Consider the following 21029-nt stretch of genomic DNA (forward strand, 5'->3'; position numbering starts at 1 on the left):
GACGTGCGGCTGTGCGGAGCAGACAGAAACCTGCACCGCGCTCTTAAGAACAGCTAGAGAGCCTTAGCCTGGCAGAAAAGGGACAATCAAAGCCTTCATGGACTGTTTTTTTTCCCAGTTGAGGTAGAATTATTCCTACTGAGAGCATCCTCTAGCGAGTTATCCGTTTCTACCTCTTTTTTTGTTTTTTTGTTTGGTTGGGTTTTTTTCCCTGCAATTCCCGGCGTCCCGCAGAATTTCAGTTCCTCCCACGCGGGCTCGGGAGGATGGGACCAGGCACCTCCAGAGAAGGTGGGAATCGCAGTAGCTTTGTCGGCAGGGGTAGTGTGAGCAGAAGCTGCCGTGAGCTCTTACGTCATTCTCACACTTCGTGATGATTAAGCTACGTATACACCGAGTCGTTCTCCTTTTTTTTTTTTTGACGCTCATTTCTTGAGGCAGAAACGCTGCTAAGTTGTCAGACTTTAGCAAGTCGCTGCTTAATGCCTTATGACAACTTGGTGCTTAAGGATTTAGTTCTTGTTTGCACCTACGTCTCTATTTTAAATAGAAAAATCCCTTCCCATTTCCCGGTGTCCAGCGAATCCCGCTTGACGACTTTTCCCGTGCTCAGCCCCCGCCCTGCGTGGGGAAGGGCTGACGTTGTTTCTTCCCCCCTTTACCTTCAAGACACGGTTTCAATTTAGGTGGAGAAGGTGGGAGAAACGTTGTTTCTCTCCTGGAAATGTAGCATGTTGGAGCTTTCTAAAATAAACCAGGCTCTCGGGCACAAGGGACAAGCTTTTACAGTGACTCCCGCCTTTAGACAGCAGCATTCAAGCAGCCAACCCCCCTCCCCAGCTCTGCGACCTTGTAATGGCTCCATTCTTTCAGAAGTTACAGAAAAACGCCCCCCCCCGCCTCACCCAATATGCTGGATCCAGGGAATTTGGTATTCCAGCCTTTCCTATGCTCTCCCAGCCCTGTGTTTAGAAAGAGAGGAGGTGTGGAGGGAAAGCGGAGCAAAAAGGGAAGAAAAAGAAAGTGAATGCTAAGGGGGAGGAATGCTTTAAATCTTTCCTGCAAATCTCCAAATATATGAAGTCTGAGGGAACAAATTCAAAGCAGGCACGGACGCCTGAAGAGAAGTTAGAGGGAAATATTCTGTTCCATTCAAGCGCATCAAGGGTCTAGCTGAAGTCTTGTTTGGCTAAGGTCAGACGAGACTGGGTTCTCCAATAAAAATAAATCTCAAATTAATTATGGCCTCAAGCGAGGGGCCAGACGTTTGGAGCTAGTGCACTGCAGTCTGTTTTTTTGGCCTTCAGTATTTTTGTTTTTTTGTGCCTTAGCTTTTCAATAATTGCGGGATGGGGGAGGAAGGGAGGGTGGGGGCTGTTTTATTGGGACATGGAGCTCAAATAAAACTAGCCAGGACACTGCTTACCCCACTCTTCACCTAATTGCGATGCAGCTTCAAAGCTACTGCATCTTCTCCACGCCACTTTTAAGACATTATATTTTACTTAGTACCGATTAGCAGCGAATAACGTGCCGGCCTCGAGTTCCCAAATCCCATGGGCTGTTCCTGCAGGCCAAGAGGTAGGAGGGACCCGATCCTCCAGTTGTGGGGCTGGAAAACGCTACTGATTCCTTTTTATTGCTGTAGCTGAAAAGCAGAGGTTTGCCCAATTAGTTTAGTTTAGAACTGGGATTCGTTTCTGGGGATCAAATCCCAGGGCTGTAGTTGGGGCTTTTTGCTTGTAAGAATGTGGGTTTAGAAAATAAACAAAACACGTTGCGTTTTGCATTCTGCAACCGAGTCGGTGCCAGAGGAAACTCAGACCCGGAAATTTTAAACATTCACTGAAGTTGGTGGAGGTTTTCCCTCTAGTAAAGACTGGAGCAGAATAGAGCCTGGCTGCCTGCAAATACAGCTCCGGGCAAAGAATTATGGTAAATAGCGTAAATACGTTTTCAGAGGATAGTCTATATAGGAAGTTTTATATATATTTAAAAAATATATACACACAATATACCTAGCGCAAGGTATGTGTGTGTGTATATATATAAAGCTAGTTAAAAAAGAGAGGACACTTTGTCGCAGTTAGTGGGAAATGACCACTTTCTAGTGACAAAGTCAGGGTGTGGATGCTGGTTTCTGGGGCTCCCCTCTCCGATTTACAGCAGTCCCAGGCTGGGGGTTACGGAGAGCTCAGCTGATGCTCTTCGGGTAAGAGGGAGTGAAATAAGCCAAGCCCCTTTCCCATCCTCCCAAAAGAATGCTTCTAACCTGCAACCGAGGCACGGGAAGGTTTTTATTATGTTTATTCCTATAGAATAACTAGACGGTTTTAATTATGAAGTGATGAGCACTAATCCCGCGTGAATTACAGACAGAAAATCCCTGTCTTTGAGGTTATGTAGCCCCGCGAAGGACTGGCATTGAACTACACCGAGGGGTTAACTCCTTTGATACTGGACATGAAATGGTCCTGGGCCAAATTCCCCCCCAGCCTGTCCTTATTAATTTCAATCGGATCACGCCCCAAACCAGCGTTTTCACCTACTCTGTGTCAGGCTGTGGTCGGTGTTAACCCGGTTATAAGGACGAAGAGAGGAGGTGGGGACATGCCAAGCGCTGAGATCAATATTGAACTAATTAAAAACTTGGGTCGAGAATTTCGTTTCATTCATAAGCGGAGTGAAAAAAAAAAAAAAAGATAGATAATAATTGAGGAGTAACCGATTTCTACCAGCCTGTCCCAATGTAAGCATTTGAAATCTTCCGTGGTTGCCAAGATCAAATGATTTTCCAGATGTCTGGTGGTAACCACATTAAACAGATCATCGTTCCTTTACTGTATATACATATGCATCCAAAAGCGGAGCATCGGATTAAAAATTGCGCGCATCGATCAGCACCGTGCCCGGCGATGGCTTCGCTTTCTCAAACAGTGAAATACCCAAAGCCACTGAACCTCAAATATTCATTCTCAAACCTCTCAAACAGTTAAATACTCGAAGTCACTGCACAATCACCTAGGATGATTCAGAGCTTGGCGGACGGAGTTTATGAATATTCCAGCCTTTTCCAAAAAGTTTGAGATAACTTCAAGGCTGGTTGGGGTTTTTTTTAGGAGGGGGAGAAAAAAAAAAAAAGATGAAGAAAAGGTTCTATTGTGACATTATTTGGGAGGAAAATAGTAGATTGTTCGGCTTGTCTGTTAGAATGTTTAACAACTTCGCTCATTACCTTATCTCTTGGACTTTCGCAAATCTTATTTTAGACCAAACACAGGAGGTAAAGCACAGAACATCCCTGATGGACCCGATCTGACAAGTGACCCGAACGAGCTTCATTTCGAGTCATCCTCAGACATGCAAAATGAGCCCCTGGGGGTCATGGTGCCCGGCTGGCAATAAAATGCAGAGCTGGGCTCCTGAAATATCTCTAGGTGGGACGGAGGGGGGGCTGTTTGACATCTCGCAGCCTTTGGGAGCTCTGGGGGTCCGCTGCGGGTGCCGGACTCGTTTGTCGCTTCAGCCCGGAGATGGGGAAAGGGTAATTTGGCAACGCTGGGCTCCTCTCCCAGGACCTGGGCACGGTTTCGGGTGGTTTCTCCCTGCCGCTCTGGGCTCCCCGGCTCTCCCCCACCGCCAGCCCGTCCAAGACCTGTCGCTCACGCAGCCTGACACCAAAATGCTCTGTGAGGTCCGTGGATGACAGAGGCTCCTTCCAGGGTATTTCCCCCCCCTTCCTTTCGCGGTTAAGATCCTCAGCCTGTCCTCTCCCTCACCCCCGCACCCCGTTGTTTTTCGGGGCTGGTAGAGAGTGTTGTCTAGAGAGGAAACCATTTGGGTTTTGAAAGGATGCGTTTCACTCTTCCCTTTAACCTCTCGCTTTGCTGGTTGCTGCAGCCTGCCATGTGGTAACGCTGAAGGGGGAGTGGAGAAAAGAGTATTTGCGGGGGGGGGGGAGAGGGCAGGGGAAAAGAAAGAGTAATGAGGAAAGCAAAGGGTTAACCGTGATTTCTTTTAATTGAACTCCAGTTCTTGTGGCCCTAGGCAAGGGGGGACCTGACCCCGCTAGCAGCATCCAGATGTGCTGCTCTCCGGGGACCCCAGCGCAGACCCCTGGATTGTAAAGCAGACAGGGGGAGGACGGGGCGGGGGGAGAGGGAAGGCGGTCGGGCTGTCCCCTCTGCTCCCCCCCCTCCCCGCTTCACCTCCTGGCTGCAGACGGCCTCAATCGCTGGCAAGCAGCAAGCCCAAACCTCCAGGTCTGGTCACGTTCAGTCCCGTGTCTGCATCTGAACTAAAAAATTGTAGCTGAATTGATGAGGCTAATTTCAGAGGAGGGGGGAGGGAGGGGAGGGAGGGGCAAGGGGGATCTACAGCTCTCTCCTGCCAGCTTCGGTCTTGGAGAAATAATGTATTAATAAGGCATCTCTGCTGCAGCCGAGTAGAAACACTAGTGGCATTATTGCATTTCCCTTTTGGAAGGGGCGGGTGCAGAATAACTTTGGATATAATTTTGATCCCCCCCCCTCCCCTCCCCGTGGTTGGACTAAAGACAGGGGGAAACAAAAAGACTGGACACAACTGGCACTGGACAAGGTAATCCTCTCCACTGAGAGATCTGACGTGCAGGAGTGTCCTCCTGCCTTGACACTTTTCTTTCTTGGCTTCACCCTCCTTTTTATTCCACCCTCTGCTCTTTTCCTCGGGCTGCAGCAGTTTGCAGAAGTGGGGAATAAAGGACGCCCAAAGTGTTGCATGATGTGTTCCGCTGTTAGCTGCTTGTTATTTTTGCAAGGGGGGGGTGGTGGTGGTGGAAGTGGAGCGGGTGAGCTGGACAGGCGGGTATTGTCTCCTTTCCTCGGGTCCTTTTGGAGGGTTTCAGCCTTTCCCGGAAAAAGGAAAGCGCGTTTCTTTTCTGGTGCTCGCTCCCGTTTGAATGAAAGAGAGAATTGCACGTCAGGGGCTCGCCAGGTCTAAAATGAGATTTAAAGGCTGGTGGTTGGGTTTTTGCAGTGCCCACTCTGACAAGGCATCCGGGAACGGAAAATTCAGCGGATCTGACAATTATTGTAATTTTTTTGGTCATTTTTAGCTTATAAAGTGTTTTTCCCCCCCGCCCCTGTCCTAGTGGGGTTTTAACAGCTTAGCGAGAAACTTGCACTGTGAGAGGAGGCTGGGGAAAGTACTCCATCCAGCTCAGTACCTTTGCTTCAGAGCCCGATATCCCAGCCCTCGAGGTGACTGGGAGTGAAGGGAAGGGGTGAAAGTGGAAAAGAGCCTCCGCTTTCCTGCAGCCCCGTTTCCAGCCTGTGTTTAATTGCTGGAGTCGTTTGTCTGTCTTGCATTATTGCACTTACCGCTCATTTCTGGCAGGGACTGGACCCTCGTCTCACGCTCCTTGCTGGGAAGCGTGAAGGAGAGGGGCCGAAGGATGTTTTAAATACGTCCTAATCGCCAGACTTTTAATTTTCTCTTTCTGCCTGCCGCGACCGAATTGTATTTACGGTTTTCTCCTCTTAATTTTTGCCTGTGACTGGAAAACGCATTAATAAAAAAATCTGTGGGAAGAGACGGAAATTCAGTGAGTCAGGCTAAAGCCGCTCCAGCCAAAAGAAAAAAAAAAAAAAATTGCAAAAAACATGTTAAACTAAACCGTGGGATGAGACACGGCGCTCGCTAATACGGTCTGGGTGCAAGGCAAGGTCTGCGTTGGACTGGCTGCCCTGGCGACAAACAAGAGCTGGCAGAGGTAGCTATTGTTCTGCCCCTTCTTATCTAAATGGAGCAAATATCCTGTATGTAAAATATATATATTTTCATCAAGAAGGCAGGACCAGTGGAGAGACGAAAGTTTCCTCCTCGAGTGACTTCACTTCCCAAAATTAGCAGAAAAAAACGTTTCATCCGGTTAACTGTCTCTTTTTCGCTCTGCTGCAACAACCAAAGTTAAAAAAAGAGAGAGACGGAGAGAGAGGGAGGGAGGGAGGGAGAGGGAGAGGAGGAGAGGGGACACGGAGAGAAAAGCAAAACCCCTGGAAGGGCAGGGAGAAAAGCGAAAAGAGGGAGAAGGATAAAAAACTTCAGGAGGCTTCGGTTGCAGGCTAAACCGGGTCAATGTGTGGAATATTGCTGGTACCGGCTGGAAGTTATTCTAGATGGACGGCACTATTAAGGTAAGGGGGGCAGGAGGGGCTGGGGGACCCCTCCAGCCGGGGGGGGCTCTGGGAAGGGGCTGGGGGGCTGGGGTCCGGCTCCGTCCCTCCGCCCCGGAGCGGCCGGTCTCTCCTCCTCCTCCTCTTCCTCCTCCGCCGCAGCGCGTCGGGGCTCTCCCCTTCGCCTCCCCGGTGCTCGGGGGGGGCTTGGCAGCCGGCAGGCAGCCGGCCGACCCGCTCGTACCCGGCTTGGCGGGGCGGTGCGGGGCCAGCCGCCTTCCTGCCCCGCGGAGGGGGGCCGAGGAGGGGCCCCGGGGACCTGCCTGGCTCGGCGGGCTGCGGCGGAAAGGCAGTGACAGCTCCGGCCCCCGGGGCTCTGCGCCGCCCGGGGCTGCGAGGCGCCGCGGAGAGCGGGAGGGGGGGGACGGCTCGGGTCGGAGGCGGCAGGGGCGAGAGTGGCTCCGAGCTGTCCCCAGATGTGTGCCCCTGGCTCCGATTGCCTCGCCGGCCCTGCTTGAAATGCACTGCTGGTCCTGACGGTTGCCCGTGCGCTTCCTCCAGCAGATTTTGGGGGGGAGAGAGCGAGGGACCGGGCGGTTTGCAGGAGAAACATCACCCTAGCTTGGGGCGAGGCAGGGGGAAGGGGAAGCAACGAGTGTGGCAAAAAAACCACGAACATAACCAACCTCTGGTGGCCTTGAGCAACCGAGGACGCTGCTGGGACTTGGAGAGTGGTTGCCCCTCCTCTCCCCCCATCCAACCGGCCGGTCCCTCAGCCTCTGCAAAGATACGCTAAGCCTTTTCCAAGGCCCTTGAGGTGGCTCACGCTGTTTCTCAAAGCCTAGGCACCACAGGGTTGGTTTTCTTGCTTTGGGGACCCTTGTGCAATTCTTACGGGCTCTTCTTGGGGGAGCGCTATAGCACAGAAGCAGCTCAAACAGAAGAGCCTTGAAGCGAGAGACGCTGTGGGTGTGTTTGGGTTGGAAGATTTCGAAAGATGCCTATCGCCTGGGTGGGGTGTTGATCTCTTCTTAAAAGTCTTCTTTTTTTTTTTTTAATTTCTTTTTTTTTTTTTTTTTGCTGACCTGGGGAGAAAGAAACTGCAAACGGGCAGGAACTGAAACTTTCTCCCTTAGATTGCAGCTTGTGACAAGTGCACTGTTTGGAAGGGTCTCAAAAGAAGAGGGAGAGGACGAGATGGGCAGGAAGAGATAAATGGAAAGAGGGAATGAAAGGGTGAATGTCGGAAAGGAGGAGAGAAAGCAGGAGCGTTGAAAGCACAAAATTTGGGAGGTATGGCAGGAATAAGACACATCTCCCCCGCCACCTCCTCAGATCTGTAGCAAAAGTAACCTGGACCTCATTCAGGATACGTTTAGCGCACCACAACCTTCTTTGATTTGTGGAGCCCTAAATATTGTGCAGTGAAGGTGCAGAAATTTCCCGTTTGTACATTTGCTGCGGTGCACACAAGGACTTGCTTTTCTTGCACAGGCCACCAGCCCCCCACACCGTCCTCTGAAAGGTGCTGAAGTATTCCCATGGCCCACGTAGCTCATGGTGCCTACGGGGAGCTCCTCCTCTCCCCAGTCACCCCGTGTTGCAAAGTATTATTGCTAACCCTCCCCTCAGCCCCCCCGGTTTGGAGATGAGGAACTGCGACGCTTAGCAGCTAGGCCTACAGTCACGTTGGGGAGGCTGTGGCAAAAGGAGGAACTCGGCTGCATCCCAGGTCACTGCCCCAGCTCCTGGATCTGCTCGCTGACTGCTCTGCAGCCTTTTCTTATATTGTCCTGCTTCACTTGTAGTCCAGAAATAATTTGGCTGTTTGAGCAAAGAGAGATGGGATCCAGATACACCAAAGTCTCCTCTTGGGTTCATTTACTGAGCGATTCCAGGATCATCAGCAAGTTGCTGCAGGTCCCCATGTCCTGTTTGCCGCCTCCTGTAATTGACCCCTTTTCTGTACCATGCATTTAGATCAGTGTTCCTGTAGTGCCCTCAGGATTATCTGAGATTTCTTATAATTTTTCTTACCGGAGAGAAAAAGGGTGGGTTCCCCAGGAATATCAGACCCATGCATTGACAGATTTGCTGCAGTTTACCACTGAAAGGAAGGGGTTAGGCCACCTTGCCTAGCTGGTCTCAGGTGAAGGGCAATGGGAGAGGATGTGGCTTGAGATGCTTAAATGTTTTTAATCTGCTGAGCTCTATATAACCTGTGCTTCAGGGTAGATTTTCTTAATTCTAGGACATGGTAAAGCAGAACTGTACTGTATCCAGAGGAAAGAAATTTAAAAGCAATTGTATCCTTAGATCTGCTCTCCTGTAGGTTGTATGCATTGATTTCTCTCAAAGTTGTGCATTTGGGTTGGGAAATAATATGGCAGAAAGATGCACATGAGTGACTAGAGAGCAAGAGAAACACAGAAAAAGGGTCTTTCATTATCTAGAGCAAGAACACGGTGAGGGACCAGATGAAATCTGTGTACTGGCATGGTTAAGAAGCGCTTCCCTCCATAAACTCAGAAATATACCTGTCTGTGCAGAAGATAAGTGCTATGCAGCGCAGAATAGGTATTGGAGAGGGCTACACGCTCCAGGTGATTGTCTTCAATTTAAACAATACAAGTGACTGTTTTTTCAAGTCTATGCAAAACTGTTCTATGGGCTAATTGTTTTAATTGAGCCAAAGACTTTTCACTGCACACTTGGCAGACGCAGAAGGAGTCCGAGTCCAGTCTACCATAAAAATCTCTCCCTTCACCCTGTGATCCCCAATATTAGGCCTGTACTTTCCTCTTAATCTTTTTATGCTATTCAGAAAGACTTTTGACAACAGATTCTCGGATGGCTGGGTTTACCTACATGGAATAACTTAACTGCAAACCTGTCTAACTGCAGGGTAACTGTGCAGTAAAGGGGTAAATCTGCTGTAGTCTTGAGCTGTCCTAAGGATTCACAATCACACGCTCCTGGGGAAACACAGCATGGTAGACGTGGTCAGGATGATCCTGGGCTGCATTTGCATCCTCCGTGGACATTATGTGCAAGCGTGAATTGAAGTTGTTTTCAGAGTTGTTTAACCCAAAGCTCAGGGAATGCCACGCGTATAAACGTGTTATGGGATCAGCTCAGGACTGTAAGTCATCTTTCCCCATCATGCACTGACTTACGTCACATGTGATATTGCTGACCCAATGCACCGGGTCTAGAATGCGTCTTTATTTCTTCATAAATAATTATTTATCTTGAGGGGAATTGGATCACTTGCTGAGGTGGTGGGAGGCAATTTTTGCTGCATTCTTTGAATAATCTGTTTAATACCTGGCATGGGAGGTGGACTGGCTGGCTTGAAAAGTGACCTCTAGAGCAATGCTCTAGAGAAAGAAGGAGAAAGAAGTGCAGCAAATCTGTACCTTTATTAGTTCATTTCCATATTCAGTTCATATTCTGTGAACAACACTTGCAGAAGATGACTGGGAGCCAGTGAAACCCATGACAGCTTATGTTTGCACTAATTTTAAATAGTCGATAACGTTTTTATTGTATGCCTCCAGATACTTCAAATCCCATCTTCTTTGGGTTAACATCCCGCTTTGACTTAATTTACATTGTGTTTGGGGGGTTTGGTTTTTATTGCCACAAATTAAGTCAAAAAAGGGTACATCTAATCTCAGCAAGATGCCCATGCATGGGCTTCCTCACAATAACAAATGGTGTGATTTCAAAGTGGTTTAATTGTTTCAGTTCCACTTTACATGTGGACAATAATTAAAGTAAATACACTTGCCAAAGCCTGACTGTTAATAAAAAAAGCACATTTTGTGTAACTGCTGCCTTCATTCTGTGAAACCATGTTTATCCTTATGTTCTGGGCGTAAGAGGTAGACCATCTGAAGGACATTCAATGAAAATTTTGCATTACTCGAGTAGATAACAACCATACTTGTCTCCTTCCCTGAGAAGACAACTTGTAGGTTGGTGTTGCTATAGCAAAGGGTGGGGTAGGGTTTCTATTGCAATCACTGTTTCTTGTCATTTGTGAACCGTAGCTGTTCGCTCCCATCCTGAAACTTGGCCATCAAGATCTCAAACTAAGAACGTATTTCCTTTTTGAACAAGCTTAAATGTCTGTTTTGCCATTTTTAAATTACCCTGGCTTTGGCCCTTTAGAGATGGCCTTTCCTGGCAAAAAGGCATTGACTCCTAGGGCAAGGTTCTTAATCTCCAGATTGAAAAAAAAAATCACAAAGACATTTGCTCACTGGAGACTTTCCGTGCTGCTGTCCCTCCACAGCAATTTTGAACAAAACCATCTGAAATTTCCAAGGCATACATGATGATATTCCCTGATACCCTAGTCCCTATTCAGGTGACATTTAGATTTCATAATGGCTTTCTAATATATAACAGCAAAAAAACTGTTAGAAATGTTTTGCAATTGGGATGTTTTTATAATGCTGCTTCATTTTCCCTCCCAGATCTGTATGCAAATGTACGCCTTTTGCCTTAGGATGAACGACAACAATCACGTCGTAGTGCTGGGTGCTGTCGACTCGAGGTGTTCAGTACTAACTCCCATTTGCTACACAAGTAAAACACTGGCAAAGTTATTTCAGAGCTGGTAAACTGAGTAGCTCTGCTGCTCTGTAGTAGAATTTTTCCTGCTATGGGAAGGAAGATTAGTCTGAAGCAAACCTAATACACAGCAAAACAGCACCAACTGCTTAGATTTTAGGCACTTGGGGTTTCACTCAGAGGCTTTAAAGAGGTGCTGCAAGCCTTGTATAGTTTCTCTCCACCACTGTGGATTTTACCCTAACAGGATGTGGTCACTTTTAAGTCGTAGCATGCATGTCTTGAGGATTTCATGCTTTTATTTTAGTTATTTATTTTAATTTTGTGATACTCCTGCTGTAAGATGGGGGGAGAGGCCTAGCTTCTATCACTCCTTGCAGCATTGCTTCTAGGGAGAGTTTTGCTGGAGTCTTGGTGTGCAAGACTAGAACTATTCATTGGAGTATTATGAGAAAGGGACAGAAATCAAGAGAAGCCAAGGGTAAGGTTGCACCTCGAAGTGAGGTCTTAGATGAGATGCTGATAAAGTGAGATGTGCTGGGGGAAGGGCATTTATAGCAATTTTTGCAGCAAGCAGAGTTTATTTTCTTCAGGTCTCTCCTTCCTGGTCTTACAGAAGGCTTTCCTCTTTATTTCAGTTCACATCTTCTCAGAAGGACCAGGCCTAGAACTTATGAACGTATAACCAGAGCATCTTCCATTCTTTTTCTCCCTGTAAAACATCAGCATGTGAAGTTCTTTTACAGCACCCCATAAGTTGCCTTTGAAACATGAAAGTTTCTCATTCTGCTTGAGTTTCCTTGACCACTTAAAGAAAGACCTTATGTCCCATCTCAGTGCAAACATGCACAAGCAGGAAAATTAAAGGAGCCAAGGGAGCCTTAACTTCAGATTTTCAGATATTTGTGGGTTTGCTAAACACCTAATGTTGCAGAAGCATGGTGTTAGTACTAGAGCGCACATGAATATGTGCATGGCTTGCCTAGAGAAAACTGGTCTAATACATTAAGCTTAGCTCTACAACTTGGTTTGAAGCCAACTTTCCCCCAAATGTAAAATTCTCTTTAGATCTTTTGTTCTGAATTGAACAACAGATTGATTTCCAGTGTCTGTGCCTCTCGTGCTCTCATGCACATGTGAACATGAGCGCAAAATGCGTATGTAGCACTGGCATGTAAAAAGAGCTGCCTGCAGTGCACTTCTCAGTTATACAAAGCCCTGTCACATTTCCACGGGTGATGCCTAAGAACACTTTCTGAGTGAACAAGTATTTTCTTACAAGGCTGTGAGTGCATATTTATAGCTGTTTTTGAAAATACAGACAAAAATATCACCACGCAAATGTGGTTTTCTGCCTCCTTCTGGAAATAATTTGCCTGATGGCGGACCCAAGTCTTTGCTAACCTGCATGCTGTGTCATCACAGACGCCCAGGCAGTCAGGGTGCCGATCAAGTAACTTAGCACCAACCTAAATTGTGCGGGTATAAACAGCAATGTATGGTACAGGACAATGTATATTCTGCTCTACTGAGTTCCAAATATCAAAGCCTTCAAAATATTAATGCATCTACTGCTTATTTTCTTTCTTCTTCTCATTACCCAGGCCACATAATTATTGATGCGTATCTACACAGCTAGTAACGCTGATCTAGAAACCTGTCTCTTGTAGTAAAGCCACAAACGTTACCTCCCTCCTCCCCCACCTCCGCTACCAAAAGCTTTTCCTTTAGCTGTAAGACAGAGACCTAAACAAAAGGGATATATGTTACTGTATGTTACTGTTGAAGACATTTAAGTATGTCCCGATAAACCTTCTGCTTCTCCAGTGACAAATAGCCCCAACGGCAAAACTTTGAAACAATGACCTGACAGGGACCATCACTATTTGATACTAGAGACACTTTGATGCATCTAATTCTGTTTTGCTTCCATGTTTTGAAGCCAGAGCCCTAAAAATAGGCTTACAAGTGCATATTTATCTAACTAAGCAGGCAGCTTGATTTGTAAAGGTACTGATAGCCTGTAACTCTCACTAGCTTTTGAAGGTAACTGTTCCCTCCGAAAACCAGGCTGCTTTCCATGTGCTTAACAAAGTATTTTGATTCTGTATGTCAACATGTTGATTAAGATTTGCAAAACTGGCTAAGGGGCATTGAATAGACAACTCTCACTGGAAAGAGATGGGAGAAGTAAGGCTAAATCCCACAGGCATCTTGCAAAATCTCAGCCTTTGCTTCCCTTCAGCATTGGTATGATGCTGTAAAAAAGATGACCCTGGCTCTTCATGTATATCAAGCATTCTTTCTTCTCCTGTTTTTTTCTAAAATGCAGTCAGAAATGCAGCTCAGTAGAGGCTCCTGTAGTAAATGCCATGGATATATATAGCTAAGCTTACTAGTTTATTTGCATATACCTTGTTCCTGTTCTTCCAGCATAGACTAACTCAGAGCTCAACCGACCACAGGGCTGTAAAAGAGCAAGAAACAATTAAAAAAAAAATTATATATATAACCCCCCCCTCACCCCAGCCAGCCAAAGCCACACACCCAGGAATTGAACGTTAGGGAACTGGCCTACGCTTGTCAATCATGCAGAGGGAGTGAAAACAACATAACGGGCAGGACGGCCTTTAATTAGTCATTTGACGATTTCTCAGTCAGCAAAAAAACTGCCCTTCTTAACTAATGCTGGTTTTGATCTGAGGGGAGGAGAGAAATCAGCAAGAATTCAGTTTTTTAAGTTGGTTGATGAGTGACAAAAAAGAAACTGGAGTAAGATACGGTGGGGTCAGTGGAAGGTGTGGTGAGTTCAGGAAACCGATTTTTGTACGATGAGAAAATTCTTATTTGAATGTTTTTTATAGCAGCCTTCTTTTAAGAAAGAAGATAAGGAAAAGATTAGGAGAGGTTAAAATACCCTTTTTGCAGCTAAAAGCAGAATTTGGCTCTCTGGTTTCTTCTGAATAGCTCTTCTTGTTGTTCCAAGCTTAATTGACTTATAACTGCATCTGAACCAACCTCACATCAGTTCCTTTTTATCAGCCAAAGTGAGACTTCCTGTGCTCCACAGTCTGGTTTCCTGATGTGTTTCCTTTTTCCTTTTAACAGAACAAAGGAAACTGTAACTCCTCCACTGCTCCTGTTCCAAATCTCCTTGGGACTTCATATAATGTTAGCATCGAACATTTGCCTTTTATTTTTTTTTTTCTGCCCAGTCTCTGAGCTGCCTAGAGTGATAGTGCCCTCTTCACATCTAACAGAGTTTTGCATTGCCAGCTGCAGAGGGGCAAGAACTGTGGTGTCGTTGAAACGAAGCTGCTTCCAGAGCAGTGGACAGCCACCATGCTCTAGTCTACCAAAGTAAAGCAGAAAAGGTAAATCTCGGCCAAAGGCTCTGCACGTTACTAGAGATACAGGATTTTTAACATTCTGCTAAAGCAAATAATCAGGTGTTGAGATCTCATTGATTTGCACAGGCTTCTATGTGTGAACTTATTTGGTATTTGAACTTGGGGCTGGAACTTTGTGTCCTGAAATACGTAGGCCACTGGCAGAAATGCTCCCCAAAATGGTTGCACATATAGAGTACAAATGGCATTGCCCTAGTGCATACTGGAACTGGCAACCCTATACATTTTAACAGGAATGATTCTCTTCAACCACCTCACTGAATGGCAGTTACTCTCTTCTTACAACTATTTTTCCCTTAGCTGTTATGGGGCTGCAGTTCTATTTCATTCCTGCCAAGCACATCAGGAATATGCTATGGATGTGAAAGACACAATGCAAAATCCAAATTATGCCATGTGGTAAGGAGCCTGTCCCTTGGGAAAGCACCATTTTTCCCCAGCCTCTGCCCCCACCCAGCTGACAAGCGTACTGTTTCGCTGAGATGCTCCGTCCCTTCATAATCTTCACATGTCAGAGCTGATGCTTTTTCTTTGTAAGAATCACAAGTTCACTTGAACGACAAGAATCACTTGTCTTCTTGTTCAGATAGAGGAAGGTGATCTCAGATCAGGACTGAGTAGATGCCTATAAAAGTGCTTCTGAACACAACTCAAAGCAACTACAGAAGTACGGAGTTATATGTCAGCACAGAGCTGAGTGCAAACGTGGGCCTGATTCTGAGAAATACGTGCTGGATATCTGCAAATTCCCACTGAAATCAGTGCAATTCATTCTTGCTTAGAGTTTATCCATTTATCCAAACCACCACAGCTCAGCAGGCTTCGAGAGGAGAGGGGAAACTGCAAGCTGCACTGCCTGTTGGCCATCTGCATATGGAGGCAAAGTGAATTTGCAAGTTCAGCCTCTCCAGAATAGGTAGCTTATACCCCAGGTTCATTTATCCAAGCCATCAACATTCAGGAATGGCAGAATATGGAATAGGATAAAAGATTCTGGACTTGGCCTGTTTTCTATATATGCCTTACTGCATGTATGTGGTGTGTAAACTTGAAAGGGTGGCCAGAGATAGGCAGTGGTTAAAACAGACTGAAACAGCAGAGGATTACTGCACCACACCAGCTAACAAGAAGGCAGAGTTTCCAGGGAGCCCTGCTCACCCAAGCCTAAGGGAGGAGCAGGAGCTATGTTGCTTTAAGCAAGGAAAAGAATTAACATCATTTCTCTCCTACGGAATTGCCTTTCTGCAGGTTTCAGTGTACTGATTTGAGGTTTTCTTATGTAATAACAAAATCCTATGCCTTTACATTGAAAAATGTCATTTTTAATCAAATAACTTCAGATTACCTAGGGAAAGGTATCAGAAAATTATATCCCTTCTGTAAAATCCAGGGGAAAATCAAGGAAGTTTTGCCTTTTCTGCTATGTTCTGTTTATGGAACAATTTCTATACAGTATAATTCAATTTCCATAAAAACTCCATTGATTTAATCCCTATTAAATTCTGAGGATTTGTCCATGAGGGTCGTGTTGCAGATCAGCCTTTAGGACTGACTCCTGATTAGAACCAGAAGTCGTGACTTGTATGATTAATTCCTTGTATAAAGGTATTTGTCCCTAGAGGCTCCCACTAAGACGAAGCATGGCACGTAGGTGGAATAAAAGCCCATAATCTAAGCAGGCAAAGGAAAAAAACCTAGGAGGTGAAATGCAGGAAGCAACTGGTCACTCAGCAAGTCACCATCAGAGATGGAAAGAGTCCTGGGGGCTGTCCGCAAGTCCCTGGCGTGAGAATTGCCCAAGGATTTGTAGCAGAGGGTGGACCTTAAACACCCTTCGTGAGTTTTACCACCAATACCAGGAAAAATCACTGGAGCCAGAAATTATTGATGCATGTACAAGCTTAAAACTCGGATAGATCACCACTTATAAATTGATCCCAAAAGACTGAAAGTTATTTTGAGTAGGTATCACAGTTGCTGTGGGTGTCTTTGAGGCATATTGAGAATCTAGACTACAGTCTGTGTAACTCCTGGCCCTTCAGAGAACGTTTGCTGCAGCAAGAATCATTTTTCTGATGATGACACTCCTAACCCAAACTTGCTCGCAAAATTCATGTGACATGCGTGGTAACAGCCTTCCTTAATTAGATCTAATATGCACATGTATATCTTTCCACAGCACAAATATTTATATTTTGGTGATATTTCTAAGAGCCATAAACTAATACATCTGACTTCATTAGAACCAACCAGGCTTTAAAATAAGCATGCACTGAAGTGATTTGTTAGGCAAGAACTCTCAGTATCATCCTGCAAATATTACCAAAATTATCTGTAACAGCTTCACTGTGAAAAAAGAAAGAATGATCTTATGTAAAGCGAGGAACTGATGCACAGAGAAAACCAGTGTGTCTTATCAGGATCTGGGGTGTTTTTAATTGCATGTATTTCTTCTAAATCCCATTTTCTACCAGACAAGTGTGCGTGCAAATTTTGTGTGTGCCACATTTTATCCGAGTGATCATGAATTTCCTTGTGACACTAAGATTGTACTTGAAATCTGAGATGTCTCTAGTAAACCGAAGGGAAACTGCTACCATTCCAATGGCATGTGGCCCAAACTCCAGCTCCTCGCCATCCTGCCGCAGATCGAGCGTCTGTGCAGAATCTCACAGTACGTTGTTTTTGTGCTGCAGTCTGCCTTCTGCATTGCATAAAGTGGAAGAAGGAACACGGACAGGTCCAGACTGAAAAGTATTACTTCTTACCCACGCAGAAATTTTACAGAGGAAGATCTGGAACAGGGCTTTGCCACGGTACCTTCTAGTCCTTTTCTTCTGAAAAGCAGCTCTGTCCTCCCCTTGACAATGATAGCGGGTCCTCTGGATTTTGAGTAGTGTTATATGGAAGGCTGTGTAAAAAACTTACCCAATATGCATCACCACATGACACTGTTTTGGTAGGAAAAGGGTATATCCACTTTTAACTCTGAGCCCCAACAAACTCATGCCCGGGACACATGTTTTCTGCCAGTCGGTATTAAAGATGGCAGTGGTCTCTGTGTCCGCTTTGCTATTTTCTGTCGGGCATCCAAAAACCTGCTTTACAGTTACAGGAATCCTTTGCCTTCACAGCACTGCCAGAGCAGTGGGCAAAGGTTTTAACAAATGGATAGAGTTCATCCCCTTTAGAAAGAAAAAGCAACGCACTGAAGTTCAATCTTGCTTGCAATGAATCTTCTGGATTTGCACCACTGTATCTGAGAGCAGACGTTTTCTCATTCTCACAGAGTATGGGGTGGTCATTAATGGATGGAATAAGCTTGCAGTTAGTTCCCTGCTCTTCATTTTTGGTATTCTCATATGTCATCTCTACTTCAGGAAGGATGTAATTATGGTTGATCATTAGTGTTATGAATTATTTGTGCTACAGTAGTGCCTAGAGACCAGAGTGGTCTCTGTTGTGCTAAGGACTGTATGTAACAAGAGATTCTTCTTCTAAGTTCCTGAGGAGTGAAGAAAAGTTAAGGCACTTAATTTGAACTCCAGAGTGGAAGCAGTTCTTGAGCTCCACTCTCTGCTGTCAGACATGACCATGCTCTATCATTCCTTTCCCAAACTCTTCAAGGTTTCTGTAAAGGATGGATGGATTTTCTTTCCACCACCACTGCTCCCCATTGAAAAGGACTACTATAACTTCTTAATTCTGATGTTTGACTACTTTCTTCTGATTTTGGACTGACATTTGCTCATGACTGATTTATACCTCTCTCATGCCAGCACTGCTAGCTTAAACAGCACTTTCCTTTCCCTGATGTTATGCCCCCAGTGTGTTTACAGACCACTGCCATACCTCTCTCTGTCTTTGTTTTGCCAGGATAAACAAAAATCTTCTAATCTCTTTCATAATGTCCCCTCTCCTGGTTATTCCTTAGCCCTCAGCTGCACCTGTTCCCGTTTGAATTTGTCTTTTCTCAGCAGGAGTCACTGGAGTGGCACATGCTGTTCCCAGTGCTTGGCATTAACACACACTGGAAAAAGCCTCCCTGATGCAATTCTGGGATTGCAATGCCTTTTATTAAAAAAAACCCCAAACTTTTAGTGAGTCAGAAAAATCTGTGAGCAGTTAATTCACTCCAGTCTTTGTCCTCAGCAGTGCCCAACCTAGTTCAGTTAGTTGTTCTGCCACAGGTTTCCTGTATGAGTTCAGGCATTTCACTTCATCTCTCTGTATCTCAGTTTCTCATCTGTAGAAGTCAGCAAATGCTTCCTTTCCTCTCTGGCTTGCCTGGTCGATTTGGAGTAGATGCTCTTATGAGGTGGGACTGACTGCATTTCTATTCTTGAGCAGCAGCTACAATGAGCTCAGTGCAGGCACGTCCTGCAACGCGATGTACTAAACAGAAAGAAACCCAGTGGTCCTGCCATTAAGTTCTTTATAAACATTCAACAACCTTCTACCATGTTCCTGAGATATTGGTATAGCTAGCAGTCTTTTGGGTCATGCACTTATTTGTAATGTGGGTTTGTAGCATTGCAGCTATGATGGGTAGGTATGTTTTCCCTTAGATCAAAGAGCATTCCAAGCCGTCCAGAAGGAATAAGAAGGGTGTGAAGTCCAATAGGTTTTCCAGATTTTTGCAGCAAGTGCCCTGGACTGCCTGGTGAAGGAGTCCAGCAGAGTACGTGCATGCGCCTGTGGAGCTGCTCCATTGATTCATACACAGAGCACACGCACACAGCTAAAATTTCAACTAGGCCTAAATACCAGATGGTTTCTTACATAAGCCAAACTTTTATGTGTTTTAAAAAATAGCAGCCAGTATGCGGTCAGGACCCCACTCTGATTGTCTATTTCTTCCATTGATTTCTTACCCTTTCTTTCATACTTTTGCAGCTCTAGGATTGGTTGTTTCAAAACTAGCAGCTGCAGGCTTCCAAAAATAAAAAAGAATTAATTAATTAACATAACCCTAAACCACAGAAACCCTATCTTGTGAGCAGCACTTTTCTCACCACACGCTGTTCTGTGCCAGCCTGAAGGAGGTTAGCCAACATGCCATGCAAACATGTTTGGAAATGTGTGATGTGGAAGGTGTGTGTACACCAGCAGAGAGGTGAAACATGTATGTAACAGGTCTGTGTAGCAAAGGAGCAGAAACAGAGCGGGCCGTGAAAAGAAATCCCTCCGAGTCCTGACAGAGCATTCTCCCAAATGCTGCCCAGGTCTTTCTTTACGCAGATCTTGCCCCAGTCATGCCACAAGTGACACCAGCTATTTTCAGGTCCTGAGGGCTCAGCTCTGCAGGGACAGCCCTCCCTTGTTGAGATGAACCTCCACAGTAGGAAGGTGCATGCTCTTTTCACAGCCCCTTCTACCACACAGGAACCACCCTCTGGTTCCCTCACATTTACATCACTGCTTCAAGATGTGTCTTTCCAAGCCCTCCTCTACATTGCATATGCATGCATTCACAAATACACAAGTGCTCGTAGATGACTCTTCTCTACCTCTGTGAACTTAAGAGTTCTATTAAGTCTTTAATAGCAAGTACAAGTGTGTGTATGTGATTTTTTTAACAGAGATTAGCAGGCCTGCCATAGTTTTAATTCAGGTAGCAAGTCAAAAAGCTGTAAGGAATTTAACTGTGTGGAATGGGCTGTACCTGAGTGTTAGAGGTATCTGCAAATGAGCTTTGTCCGTGGAGCAGCATTTGATACAGATGGTGTCAGCACATGCAGTGTTTATTGATACAAGGCTCAATGAATGTGCAATATACTAAGTAAAGAAAGTGCTTTTGAGTATCATCAGCTACAGTAGGTAAAAGGATCATGGTTCTTCTCTTACTCAGTATAAATTGCAGGTTAAACTGGTGGAGTTAAGCAAACAGTTGAAAAATGGATCTGTCTCAGGCAATGCTGATTTTATATATATATATGTAAATATGTATCTTTTATGCCTTTGCTGTTCCATTGACTCCGTCAAAACTGACCTGGATTCAAACTAGGGTCAGGGGGGTGAGCAGGTCTAAATGATTGTCACTGTTGATTTCTGTAGCATTGTACACATAAAATGCTTCAAAAGTCATTTTGCAGGACAGGTCCTTGGCTCCAGTTTTTCATCTGAATCTGCTACCAGAACTGCAGTGATATGGATTCATGCAGCTATATGCCTGCTTATATGCAGGATATTTCACCTGGAACTGTTAAGGTGTTGAAGTGGGGCAGGATGGCCAGCTCCCACACCCTGCGGGAATCCTACAAAGGAGCTCTGAAAGATAGTTTTGCTGTGATGACTATGTTAGAAGAAAAAAAGTTGGTTTGTGCTTAAAACGTGAGCTTATGATCCAGGACGCTTGACTTCCGTTCCTGGCTCTGCCAGTGACTTTCTGTACAACCACAGGAAGCCACTGAACTGCCAGGCAGGACTGATCATTCCCTGTTTTTCTATCTTGCCTACCCAGACCTTGAGCTCTTTGGAATAGGAGCCATCCTCCAGAGTGTATTCACCCAGCGCTAGCAACTTGAGGGCAACTTGAGGTTTACTCACCCTGAGTTGGGTGGTGGAGTATTTCACCAGGAATTGTGTCCAAGATGTATACTTGGTTATTCACTCTTCATTATGGCTAACTTAATGGGCTATATAGATAAGAATACTTCTAGAAGAGAAACATGTTCAGAAACCTGAAATTATCTGTAACAGTTTTCTTAGCATCTAAGATCATAATCAGTCATCTATTATTTAGTAAATGGATAAAGAGGAAAGATCTCTTATCTGGTATCTACTCTGCTCAGCAGATAATAATCACACTCACATGGCCCTTCTTTCGAAAAAGCTAGACTTTTTGAAGAATGCTGTTCAGTCATTAGAGCAAAAGCCTGCA

The 21029-nt window shown here is 45.4% G+C and overlaps 1 protein-coding gene across 2 annotated transcripts in view; it reads left to right on the forward strand.

Moving 5' to 3' along the window:
• The first annotated feature begins 6025 nt into the window (after positions 1-6025).
• FLI1 (Fli-1 proto-oncogene, ETS transcription factor) overlaps positions 6026-21029 on the forward strand; it is a 76189-nt gene continuing 61185 nt past the window's right edge. For both annotated transcript variants that reach the window (XM_072884754.1, XM_072884755.1), the window contains exon 1: positions 6026-6176. In XM_072884754.1, the coding sequence (XP_072740855.1) occupies positions 6159-6176 (18 nt within the window). In that variant the 5' untranslated portion in view covers positions 6026-6158. The remainder of the gene's footprint in view (positions 6177-21029) is intronic.

The sequence above is a fragment of the Ciconia boyciana genome, chromosome 20, assembly GCF_034638445.1.
Source record: "Ciconia boyciana chromosome 20, ASM3463844v1, whole genome shotgun sequence".
Taxonomy (NCBI): domain Eukaryota; kingdom Metazoa; phylum Chordata; class Aves; order Ciconiiformes; family Ciconiidae; genus Ciconia; species Ciconia boyciana.